The sequence below is a fragment of the Danio aesculapii genome, chromosome 25 (assembly GCF_903798145.1).
Source record: "Danio aesculapii chromosome 25, fDanAes4.1, whole genome shotgun sequence".
Taxonomy (NCBI): Eukaryota; Metazoa; Chordata; class Actinopteri; order Cypriniformes; family Danionidae; genus Danio; species Danio aesculapii.
In genome coordinates, this window is record NC_079459.1 from 14,200,153 (window position 1) to 14,213,051 (window position 12,899).

Here is a 12,899-nt window from a genome sequence, read left to right on the forward strand (position 1 = left end):
ACATGCTAGATTCAAACTCTTATGTGAAATTGTTTCGCATTAGGGCAGGACAGTTTGCTGTTGACTTAGTTTCTCAATTCACGTTTCCAGAGCCCTCATGACCATGGCTGACTGGAGAGAAGAAAGAAGAAGTCTTTCACCTCCAGGTTTGTGGAGTGCCCAGGAACTGGACACTGATCTGGGCCGTAGGTCTTTCCGGCACACTCTTAGGTCTTTAAGTCCTCTCGCTCTCTCGGATCTTGACTTTTGGGATGGTAGATCTTTTCTTAAAACTTGGGTAATGTACGATTAGACACTACATGAGTCAAAATAATTCTTTTTTTGTTTAGTCTTTAACTTAGTTTAAAAAAACATGTTTGTTTTATTTATTATTTTTAAGAAATCTCCAGCATGGAGTTGTGTGGGATTTTCTGGATCACCTCTCAACTCAAAAATCAGCAAAAGGTTAGTGATGTTTTCTCTTTTATGTATATCTTTAGCTATATGTGCATTTTCCCACTTATTTAGTTTTTAAAAAATGTTTTTGTTAAGACATTAAAGTGTTAAAACAAACCAATCAGCTACAAAAGCATATGAAATTCTGACAAATAAAAGAAAGTTGCATTGCTGATTTATTATGTTACCTAAAGATTTCCCAGTTCTCCCAGTTCTGTTTTTAATTCTTCAAAAGAATAAAAAAGTAACTTACCCTTCATTAAAATTCATTTCTTGGTGTTAAGATTTTTACTTGGTATTAGAATTTCCCTTCAAACTCCCGCTGACACAATAGTAAGCACCAATTTTAATGGATTAAATAACTGAATAAATTATACTGCATTGGTTTAATAAGTTACATTTTTCTCTGATATCTACATAGTAGGTAAATGGCTTTGGTAGTTTTAACAAATTTGCAGAAATGGATTTTATATGTAACTTTTTTTACTCATGAAATACCCCTATAGAATCAAAAGGTTCATATTGACCGTATTTGGATTGGTCGTGAATATTAATGAGCTTAAACATACCTTATGCCTCTTTGGGGTGGAGCTGAATAAGTTTATAATCCACTTATGCTACATTTTGCATTTTGACCAGCCTGTGGCTCATGTAGTAGTTGCACAGTAATGCATAGTAAACAATCTGCATCTCCTGTTTTCAAAATAAAAGTCCCATATTGGTAGTAAGTTAAGTATAAAATAAAAAAAATTCAAAATAACTGAGGGACGAAAGTAATCACTGTTGTCTCATTGGGAAATGGTATTGCTTATCAAACACAGCTTGAGGCGTGCATATTAATGATCCCAGAGCAACATTTCAGTCTGTGTTTTGACTAGTGATCTGATTACGCGAATGATGCAGAACCTTACCTAAAGTACATGCAGATGATGAGGGTGTGCCCCGTGAGTCACGCAACATTCGGTTTTGTATTCTGACTGGCCTTTTGTTCGCTGGGGATTTACACTAATGTAATTTACATGAGAACGATGGTGTCTGAGGCTCATATTTGAGGTAATTTGCATATCTTATTATTCAACCATGCCTATACCCAGATTTTCTTTATAGCGCACCTTTAAAGCAAACAAATTGGATGGATCAATTGCTGAACATAGACCAGCATGACAAGAACTACCGACAATGGCAGACAACATCTTTGGGACCTTTTTATTTGAAAGGATATGTAATTTAATTTATTTTTTCATTGTTTTATATGATGAGATGTGGTTTATGAGCAAGTTGTGTGAAGCACACACTTCAGAGATTTCTTCGTATGCTGGATTCACACCAGATGCGAAGTATTGTGTCACATTCTCTAGATTATTTGGGGCATGTTTTTCATCTCATGTAAATTTCTCGCTTGGGATGAATTTTTAAAACTTGGACAGAAGACATTATTGAGGTGAATTGTGCAGAAAATTGCCTTTTTCTATTCTAATTTGTGCCAAAAATAAGTAAGGTATAATCAATGCTTGCCATGCATTAAGTTAGGGATAAAGTACATCCAGTAGAGTGTTATGGCAGAATAAAACCTTACAGGTTAATCCTTATCGTCAGCCTGACGCAAAGCAGAGGGTTATTGTACTGTATAAGACTGAAAGGCTTTATTCTGTGAAAAACAACAATTCTGGATGTACTTTATCCCACTTATTACATGGTTAATTGCCACAAAACATAAAAATCTGACCCAAAACATTGTTCTGAGCTGTAATAGTTTATTAAATCTTTAATTAAACACAAAGCTGACAGCAACAGCTGACTAAACCTGATGGAGCATACACTAACCTGTGCATTATTCTGTCACAAGATGGTGCCAAACAGTCAAAAACACAAAGCTGACAGAAACAAAACTGGTTAAATAAAGCACCTATGAGTTATTTATTCACAAGTCGGCCCCAAGCAGTCAAAAACAGCCGCATGACAGTGCAGATACATATGAATGTGGATGTAAATATACGGATGTGAACAAAAACCTATTCACTGACGGTCAAGGTGACTCAAAGCCTGCGTTAACTGTGCCGGTTGTTAACTGGGAATAACACACCATGGAATGCTGTGACTGACTAACTGGAATCAAATATCACAGACAGCCGTGTAATAATTTTATATATGTACAATACCTAGTCAAAGAACCACTCTACGTGAAGCAAGCCATTGAATATCCAGCTTATTCTGTGGTTTTGCGGCTTATTTCCTCGCCATTGTTGCCACTGGCTAGCTTGGTTTGGGACTTGTAGAGCTGCACATCGATGGATTTGCTCTTCAGTGTTTGGACTTTCAGCCGTGAAAAATAAACCACTAAACTAAACTAAACTTCAACTCTGAAAACTGGACTGACACATTTACAATTTACTAGAACTTTTATGTTAAGCTGCTTTGACAATCTACATTGTAAAAAATTTTTTTGAAGATATTGCTAAGGTGGTGGATCCCCATCTGCTCCTGCTGAAGCACACATTTATGTTGTGATTACACGGTGACAGTTCCTGGAGCCTTCATTCTTCAGAGTTACTGTGGTTACTACTAATGATTGAGGGAAGTGCATTTATTTTGAACTGTGATCAAAACTGACTGGAACTTCATGGGTTGTTCCTACACAGGATACAGCTACAGCTGGAAGTTCATGAGAATTATTTATATTATTTATTAAATTATCCAAAAATTATATTTTATGAACATCTACCTCAACCCCAACTCTCACAGTAATGTAAAGACAGTTTTTATTCATTTATTGATTCATTTTCTTTTCCGCTTAGTCCCTTTATTAATCCGGGGTTGCCACAGTGGAATGAACCACCAATTTATCCAGCATATGTTTTTTACTCAGCGAATGCCCTTCCAGCTGCAACCCATCACTGGGAAAGACAGTTTTTATAATGCGAATTATTTATATTACTTATTAAATTACCCATTGCATTTTATTTTATTAAAGTCTACCAAAATCCTTAACCCAAGCCTCACAGTAATGTAGAAATATGAATTATTGTTGTACTGTCACAAAAAATAATGCTATTCTAATGTGAGTGTCTGCAGCTGTATCACATTTACATGTGCATTAAACGATTTTATTACACACCTTCCAGTCAATCAGAATCAGGAATTTCAACAGACCATGTATTAACAGAAAATAATGCACACCAAGGTGTAAAAGCCATAATGTTAGTCAATGGCCCATTATCAATCATTCCACACATTGTCACCTTGGAATTATAAGATTCTATCTGCATTCTGAATGATTTTGAGATATTGAGCTTCAAAGTTTTTGCATTCCATAGCAAACAGTATGTGTGTATCACATAAAGAGTCTTAAAATGAAAACAACTTAAAAAAAAACATCCCATAATGTAAATAAGTTGTCATTAAATAAGAATATGTCAATTACTCAATTTTGACAAAAATGTCTGATAGAACCTTATAATTCTAAGGTGACGACTTGCTATATTTTCTCCTTATCAGCACTCTAGGCAGTCAGCGGCACAAGGACTCTTTGGGAATAAAGAGATGGTCTTCAGCCTCTCGTCTGGCTCCAGAAGGGGCTCCACGATCACACTCTTCTGCAGAAGATTTTGAGCTCCGAGCTGCTCTGGAGGAAAGCCGCATGAAGAGAGCAGAACTTGTCCAGAGGCTCAGAGAGGCCAGAGGTCACCTGGATGCTCAGACAGACCTACTAAGAACCAAGGGGTTTCAGCTTCAACAAAGCAAGAGCCTCAGAAACCTTTTGGACATAAAGCACAAGGTATGGGTCTATCTGTCTTACTGGTTTAATATCTTCAGAATGTGAATATTGTAAGTGGGTTGTATTTGATATTGGTTTGATTGACTGAAGATCTGCGGAAAGAGATGAAAAAATACACTTTTAAAAATCTTGGATTGTTTTAATTAGATTTGTGTTGGGTTTGCATATATATTTGGCTCAAAACTTAATTAAAACAACCCAAATTTTTATATATATATATATATATATATATATATATATATATATATATATATATATATATATATATAAAAAATCATGTTTATAATTATGTTTATACAAATGCAAATTATAAACAAGTTAACATTTTGGGTGTCACGGTGGAGCAGTGGGTAGCATGATCGCCTCACAGCAAGAAGGTCGCTGGTTCGAGCCTCGGCTGGGTCAGTTGGCATTTCTGTGTGGAGTTTGCAAGTTCTCCACGTCTTGGCGTGGGTTTCCTCCGGGTGCTCCGCTTTCCCTCACAGTCCAAAGACATGCGCTATAGGTGAACTGGGGAAGCTAAATTGTCGTTGTGTATGTGTACGAATGGGAGTGTATGGATGTTTCCAAGTGATGGCTTGCAGCTGGAAGGGCATCCGCTGCGTCAAACATATGCTGGATAAGTTAGCAGTTCATTCCGCTGTGGCGACCCCTGATTAATAAAGGGACTAAGCCGAAAAGAAAATGAATGAAGTTAACACTTTGTTATTTTTAACAGTTCTTCTTGTTTTGCAATTTTGTTTTGTGTCTCCACCACAGAAAATATAAAAATGTATCTGGAACATATATCAAAATTCAGACTATTTTGTCATGACTGCAAGAAAAACAGTTCTGAATTTTGATATACAGTTGAAGTCAGAATTATTGGCCCCCCTGAATTATTAGCCCCCATTTATTTCTTTCCCAACGCATTTTCTAAGCACAATAGTTTTAATAACTCATCTCTAATAACTGATTTATTTTATCTTTGCCATGATGACAGTAAATAATATTTTACTAGATATTTTTCATGACACTTCTATACAGCTTAAAGTGACATTTAAAGGCTTAACTAGGTTAATTAGGTTAACTAGGCAGGTTAGGGTAATTAGTCAAGTTATTGTATAACCATGGTTTGTTCTGTAACAAAAATATATATATAGCTTAAAGGGGCTAATAATTTTGACCTTAAAATGTATTTTTAAAAATTAAAAACTGCTTTTATTCTATCCAAAATAAAGCAAATAAGACTTTCTCCAGAATAAAAAATATTATCAGACATACTTTGAAAGTTTCATTGCTCTGTTAAACATCATTTGGGAAATATTTAAAAAAGAAAAAAATCAAAGGGGGGCTAATAATTCTGACTTCAACTTTATGTTACGTTACCTATTTATATACATATATTATTTTGTGGTTGTAAGATTTCTGCTGTTGTAAGATTATAATTTGCATTTGTTGGATTTAAACTATTGCAAAATCAATCCAATAAAAAAATGCTCAGAAATCAGTTCTGCTTGTTCCAAATTATCTACTATAAATAGCACTTTTTGTGTTCAATTATAAAACTATTCCTAATGAAAAAAATATGCTAAGTACACTTTATGTATAACTCAAAAAAACTACTATTTAACTATAGATAATTCCTGTGTGTAGGTTTAGTCATTTTACTATTATAATACTATTATAATAGTTTCTTATACACACACCGGCCACTTTATTAGGTACACCTGTCCAACTGCTCGTTAACACAAATTTATAAATCAGCCAATCACATGGCATCAACTTAATGCATTTAGGCATGAAGACATGGTCAAGACGATCTGCTGCAGTTCAAACAGAGTATATACGAAATAACTTTGAACGTTGCATGGTTGTTAGGGCCAGAGAGGCTGGTCTGAGAATTTCAGAAACTGCTGATATACTGTTTTTTTTTACACACAACCATCTCTATGGATTACAGAGAAGGATCTGAAAAAGAGAAAATATCCAGTGAGTGGCAGTTCTGTGGGTGCAAATGGCTTGTTGATGCCAGAGGTCAGTGGAGAATGGCCAGACTAGTTCAAGCTAATAGAAAGGCAACAGTAACTCAAATAACCACTCATTAGAGAAGATCATTTCTGAATGCACAACATGTCGAATCGTGAGGAGGATGGGCTACAGCAGTAGAAGACCACACCGGGTGCCACTCCTGTCAGCTAAGAACAGGAAACTGAGGCTACAATTCAAGATAGAAGACAATAGAAGATTGGAAAAACGTTGCCTGCTCTGATGAGTCTCGATTTCTGCTGTGACATTTGGATGGTAGGGTCAGAACTTGGCATCAACAACATGAAAGCATGGATCCATCCTGCCATGTATCAGCACGATAGTGAAAAAGCGGCTTAACAGTAACACAGTATACGTCAAAGTGTATTTCCACAAACTACAAAATGTTACTAGAAAAGTAAACTTCTAGTATACTCATCAGTTAACCTGCAATACAAATGAAAACTGTGAACTACTTGTGGACTTAAAGTTTACTACTGTTAAACTTAAAGTACACTTAAAAATATACTTTTATACTAAAAAGAGGGGTAAATTAGTCCCAAGCGATATTTAATTAGTACACTTACAAGTATACTACTGTTACATAGATGTTCGCGTATTCTTTGTACATGAAGCACATCTTAAGAATGTACTTTAACATTACTTAAATATACTTCATAAAAGGAACTTAAAAGTATACTTTTTTGCAAGATATTGTAGGAAATAGAGTCAGAGTTGTGAGATAAAAATCTGCAAATTAGCTTTCATATTTCAGAGATGTTTTTTAATGAACTCTTGAATTCATGCATGTTGAATTTCCTCCACAGCAGCTTTCTGAAGCAGTAAAAGTTCTTGAGCAAGACAAAGGAGCTGCTGAGATGAGTCGCTTTGAGGACAGCCGCCGTCGTAGAGAATTAAACGATAAGTGAGTTATACTGTAGACTAAACTAACATTACAGGTTTTTTATTGGTTTGAACTGTCAGATTTTCTGAAGTAAAGTGTGCTCAAGTCTCTAAACTGATAAACTACACTGGTCATACTTTCAAACCTAATGTCATGATTTCATTGCACTTAGTTTCACATATTTTTTTTCAGTAATCATGGTTTCAGAACACAATCATTGTGAAATATTGAGTACATTTGGTTTACAGTTTTTTTTAAATTTCTTTAAAATGGTATTATTTGGGTGACACGATGGTTCAGTGGTAAGCACTGCTGCCTAACAGCAAGAAGGCCGCTGGTTCGAGTCCTGGCTGGGCCAGATGACATTTCTGTGTGAATTTTGCATGTTCTCCCTGTGTTTGTATGGGTTTCCTCTGGGTCCCCCCCCCCACCCCAGACCAAAGATATGCGCTATAGGTGAATTGAATGAACAAAATTGGCCAAATATACATACATTTACGCAACCCAATTATTTTTTTAATTCAAGACTTCAAGTTGGTAATTTATATAAAGAAGTAGAAACAATTATATAAAGAAGGAGAAACAAAGAAAGAAGTGCTTACCACTTAACCCTATAAAGTCTGTTACATTATTTTTGATGCATTGATGAATCACTATGAAATAACAAAACGTTCTGATGAATGTTTTCAGCTTCTCAGATCCAAAAAGACCATTTATGAAGGTATCCACACACTATTCAGTTTTTATTTTAGTGTTTGCAAGATGTTTGTCAAAAGATATTACTAAAAAATGATCAGTTTTTTCTGTGGTGAATTGCAATGGTTTACATTGTGCACTTATGGGGTGTGTCCAAAAACACGGTGAAATGCAACTCTCCATGACGTAGATTCTCATTCTCTATACAAAGAAATGAAGGAATTTATGCTTATACTGCATATCTTTAAACATTTCATATTTAAGTCAAATTGTTTAAAAAGAAATGTGTTTAACAAGTTTAATTCGCTTAACGTTAACTTAGAGTTCTGCAGCTCGAGTTGGACATTTTGAAGATGAGGTCCAGCCTGGAAACTCTGTCCACATCAGTGGATCTACCCAGCAGAACTCTGCCGCATACTAAAGACCAAATCCTCAGAGAGGTAGAGAACATTGGGAAGGGGGAAACTTACAATTTTGGTACTTTTTGTGTGCTAGGTTTTTTTATGTTTGCTATGTCCATCAGAGACAGAAGCAGGCTGAGATGGAGATAAAGAAACTAAGAGAAGCTCTCAGAAAGGCTGAGGAGAAAACAGATGAGCTGGAATATGAGAAAGAGCATGCACTAAAGCAGCTTCACTCCTCTGATGAGGTTCATCTTTAATTGCTGTCAAAATATATTAAAAGGATAGTTCAACCAAGAATAAAACTTCAGATTTTTTGTGATTCTTAAGTCATTGTTAATTAAAAAAATTAACAACTTTTTTGACAATAAAGAGATTTTTTTTAAATAATAGATATGAGAATAATAGATTTAAATATATATATATTTCTGTATTTTTGTTTGTACAATGGAAGTTAAAAATGAGAATATTGTTTATAACCAAAGCTAAAAGTGTGGAAACATTTAATAATTTCATAGAAATTAAGCTGAAATAAAAAATTATAAATTTAAACAGAATAAATTAAAGCACTGCAATAAATGTTAAAATAGTATTAAAAAACATTTAAGGTACAAGTATTCCAATAAAAAAATGTAAAAAAAAAATAAAATGACTAAAATATTGTTTAGAAATTTACTGAAAAAAAATTATTTTGTCAGATTTTTTCTGTTCCATACATAATGGAAGTGTTTTGACCATATATAATAAAGTAATTTTAGCTACAAACATTTTTGTTAATTCAAATGAAGCTGAGAGTCGAAAATACATAAAAAGAATTGCTAACTGTAAAAATAAAATTAAATTAAAAGGTAAAACGAAAAGGCATTTAAATGTATGGACTATATAAATAAAAATAAATAAATAAATAAATAAAACCAATTTTCATGACAACATTTTTTTGCTCAGATTTTTTTCTGTTCCACAGAAGACATTATTTTAAAAATCAAATTTGATCCAATATAATAGTTTTTTTCAACAAAAACAAACATTTAATATCACTAAAATTGAGCTCAAAGTAAAAAAAAAAAACTACAACTAAATGACAAACTAATTGAAATAAGTCAAATATTTGAACTTGTACATAAAATGTTTTATGTTCAATGTATCTTTTATTTATTTTTTTCCAGTTGGCAATTCAACTAAATCACAAAATATAATAGTATGAGGTTTTGATGATGAAAATGTTGAAAATGTAGTATTTTCATTTTTCATGGCATTTTCCTTTAAAATCTGCAATTGTGATTAGCTTTACAGTGAAGAACGAAACTCTAAGTTTGAAATGAGTGCAATCGTTCTCACAGCACAAAGAAGAGGCTATAAACAAAGCAGGAGAGATGGAGCAAAGGCTGAGCAGCTCCATCCAGAACCAAGCAGAGCTAGAAGAGCAGCTCAATGAGTCTCGCAGCCGGCTGGGACAAATGGAGCTGGTATGAACACAAAACTCTTTAATTTCTCATTATGACACTCAACACTTCCAGAATAACCACTATCTACCGTTTCCTTAGGAAAAAGACCTGTTTTCTGCAAAGATGCGGAGACTAGAAGACAATCTGAATGACTTGAAGGTCAAACTGTCTGGAGCTTTAATGGACAAAGACCGTCTTCTCCAGGTCTGCTGTTACATTTCATTTCTTTAAACTATTAAAAATAAAGGTGCCAGGGAGAAACAAATAGAGTTGTTCATAGTGATGCCATAGAAGAATCTGGCTCCCACAAAAAAATGAAGAACATTTTTAATAATCTAAAGGATCTTTTTTTCACTAAAAGAACCTTTTGTGGGATGAAAATATTCCATGGATGGTAAAAGATCTTCATGGAAACACCAGTAGTGTTTTTTGTTTATCTAGCATGAAGCAAATCTTTTCAAAGTTTGCAAAAACACTGAAAAAATGGATTTCCATTAAGCTGATAGAGCCACTGACTGTAGTATTGGTAACCTGGTAACCAACAGTAAACAAGGCAAGCATAATGGAGTCACATGGGTTTAATTTAGCTAGATCAGAGTTTATTAAGGAAATGTTTCTCCATCTCTCATTTTTCACTTTAATTCCTATTCGCACAAGTCTAAAACCACCTCATTCAAGAATTTTTTTTATTGCAAATTAAGGGATTTTTATTAAAAATTGTCATTTTCATCACTCGTTTCTGATACAATACTTGGAAATGCACATTAACACAGGGTGATGGGAACCCAGCAAATAAATAGCTATTATTTTTAAGAGCATCTATTGTATATTATGGTGAATTCTGTTTTTCATCACACTTCCAGATATTTAAGACATTTATTCATCTTTAGAATAAAAATATTTTTAGTTATATACACAAAAAAATAATACATTAATACATGTGATCACAAAGTCACAGCAACATGTGTTTTTATGTTACTTTAACTGTAAGTTAATCAAGTTTTAACTTTATTTTTTGAATTATACAAATTTTAATTTGACATTTCAAGTCAGTTTAATTATGTAAGCTGAAATTACTTGTACATTTCATTTTATTTAACTTTGATTCAAAAAATTAAAGCTGAACAAATGACCTCTGCCCATTTCTTGAAATTCTGTTCATTTGAAGCTATGATGCTGCAAATATTTGTCAAAAGATAAAAAAAAATCACATGGGTTAATCCAAGTCATGTTTAGAAACACGATTGGTTTATATCATAGCTGTCAAACTGTGCAGTTTAGTTCCAATCCTAATTTAACCTGATAAAACGAATTGAGTCCTTCAGGCTTGTTTAAAACCTACAGGGAAGTGTGTTGGAGCAGGGCTGCTAAACTGTGCAGGGCTGCGGTCCTCCAGGAACTGAGTTTGACACCCCTGGTTTATATGATAACAGACTTATTTGAACCATTTGCTGAATCAAGTTACATTGCATCTACATGAAAACTAATTCTCATTAGATTATAAGTAGACTGTTAGGTTGGGTTTATTGTTAGGGTGTGTAGGTTGACATGTACTTGCAAAGTTACTTATAGTCAGTTAAATGTCTGTTGAAGGAGCAGTATCAGCAGATATTAAGCAGACAGTCTACTAATACTCAAATGGACCATCAAAATAAAGTGTCACCGAACTGTTTTATTAAAAAATATATGTGTATATGGGTTCACTTCTAGATTTATTTTTTAATCTTTTTATATATTTGTCTTGATTTTCCTGGCATTTCTGGGTTGAAACCCATCCATTAAAAAACACTGAAATAGATAAGTTTTTGATATATTATTAATGATGATGCTTTATTGTCTGTAAAGGAGAAAGCAGAGCTCTATCAGAAGATCCAGAGTTTGGATCTGCAGTTGCAGAGAGAGCAGAGGAGCAAACAGGGCTTCAGTGAACAGATGTCTGAACTTCATTCTGAGCTTTCACAAGCTAAGAGCCAAAGCAGCAAACAGAAGATGGACACAATGCTGATGAAAGAGGAGCTGCTTTCAGTTAAAGAGGTCAGAGGTCACCCTTTATACCTATTTATACCCTTTATACCGATATATACCATATATGCACTACTAGCCTAAACGTTTGAAAACAGTGAGATTTTTTAAAAATATGCTCATTCTGCTCACAAAAGCTGCATTTATTTGATTAAAAACTGGGAAATTAAAAAATGTTTTACTGTAACTGTTATTTAGTTCAATGTAGTTTAAATTGTAATACATTTTTGTGGTTTGAAGCTGAATTTTAAGCATCATTAGTTTTCTGTGCCACAAAATCCTTCAAATTTTCTTGTATCATGATCTGCTCAAGACATATTTATTATTATTCTTCTTCTTCTTCTTCTTCTTATTATTATTGTTATTATTATTATTATTATTATTATTATTATTATTCATTCATTCATTCATTTTCTTGTCGGCTTAGTCCCTTTATTAATCTGGGGTTGCCACAGCGGAATGAACCGCCAACTTATCCAGCATATGTTTTACGCAGCAGATGCCCTTCCAGCTGCAACCCATCTCTGGGAAATAATATTATTATTATTATATATTTTTTTTATTATATTAAAAAAGATTTTAAATAAAAGCTAAATAAAAATAAAACATATTTTTATCAAAGAATTCTAAAAGGTTTTTGTATCACAGTTTCCATGAAACTATAAAGCAAGCTTTGATTTACAGGAATAAATAAATTTTGAAACTACATTCAATAATGTATTTAAAATTATATTAACATTTCACAATTTATCAGTTTTTACTGTATTTTTGAGCAAACTGGTATATATACAGTACTGTGCAAAAGTTCTAAGCACAATACCAGCAAACACGTTTGCACAATATATAATCAATCAGTCTTTTTATTAAAAAGAAACAAAACATATAGGAAATATGTATAAAAAAACAACAACAGCGCAACATTTCCTCTTCAAGCAAAAATCCATGTATAATGTGGCTTCCCATGGCATCAAGCACAGCTTGAATTGTTTGTCCTGACATTTTCTGAAATAATATTCTAAGTAATATCAGGCTTATTTTAGCACAATTTTCAGAGGTCTTCTTTAGGTTTAGAGTGTCATATCTTTATTTTTCTGTCCAGGTGATCTCATACAGCCTCTATAATATTCAGGTCTGGACTGTGTGGAGGCCATCTCATGATTTATCAGCTGTTTTCTTTCTTTAAATAGTATTTCACTGCAATTAGCGGATCTTTA

General features: G+C 33.5%; 1 protein-coding gene across 1 annotated transcript in view; it reads left to right on the forward strand.

Moving 5' to 3' along the window:
* The window catches only part of LOC130219011 (trichohyalin-like), a 32,969-nt gene that overhangs the window by 1,409 nt on the left and 18,661 nt on the right, over positions 1 to 12,899 (forward strand). Inside the window, exons 2-10 of the mRNA XM_056451284.1 lie at positions 91 to 277; positions 380 to 444; positions 3,931 to 4,210; positions 7,045 to 7,142; positions 8,140 to 8,257; positions 8,341 to 8,466; positions 9,559 to 9,684; positions 9,763 to 9,867; positions 11,509 to 11,697. Coding sequence (XP_056307259.1) covers positions 98 to 277; positions 380 to 444; positions 3,931 to 4,210; positions 7,045 to 7,142; positions 8,140 to 8,257; positions 8,341 to 8,466; positions 9,559 to 9,684; positions 9,763 to 9,867; positions 11,509 to 11,697 — 1,287 coding nt within the window. The 5' untranslated portion in view covers positions 91 to 97. The remainder of the gene's footprint in view (positions 1 to 90; positions 278 to 379; positions 445 to 3,930; positions 4,211 to 7,044; positions 7,143 to 8,139; positions 8,258 to 8,340; positions 8,467 to 9,558; positions 9,685 to 9,762; positions 9,868 to 11,508; positions 11,698 to 12,899) is intronic.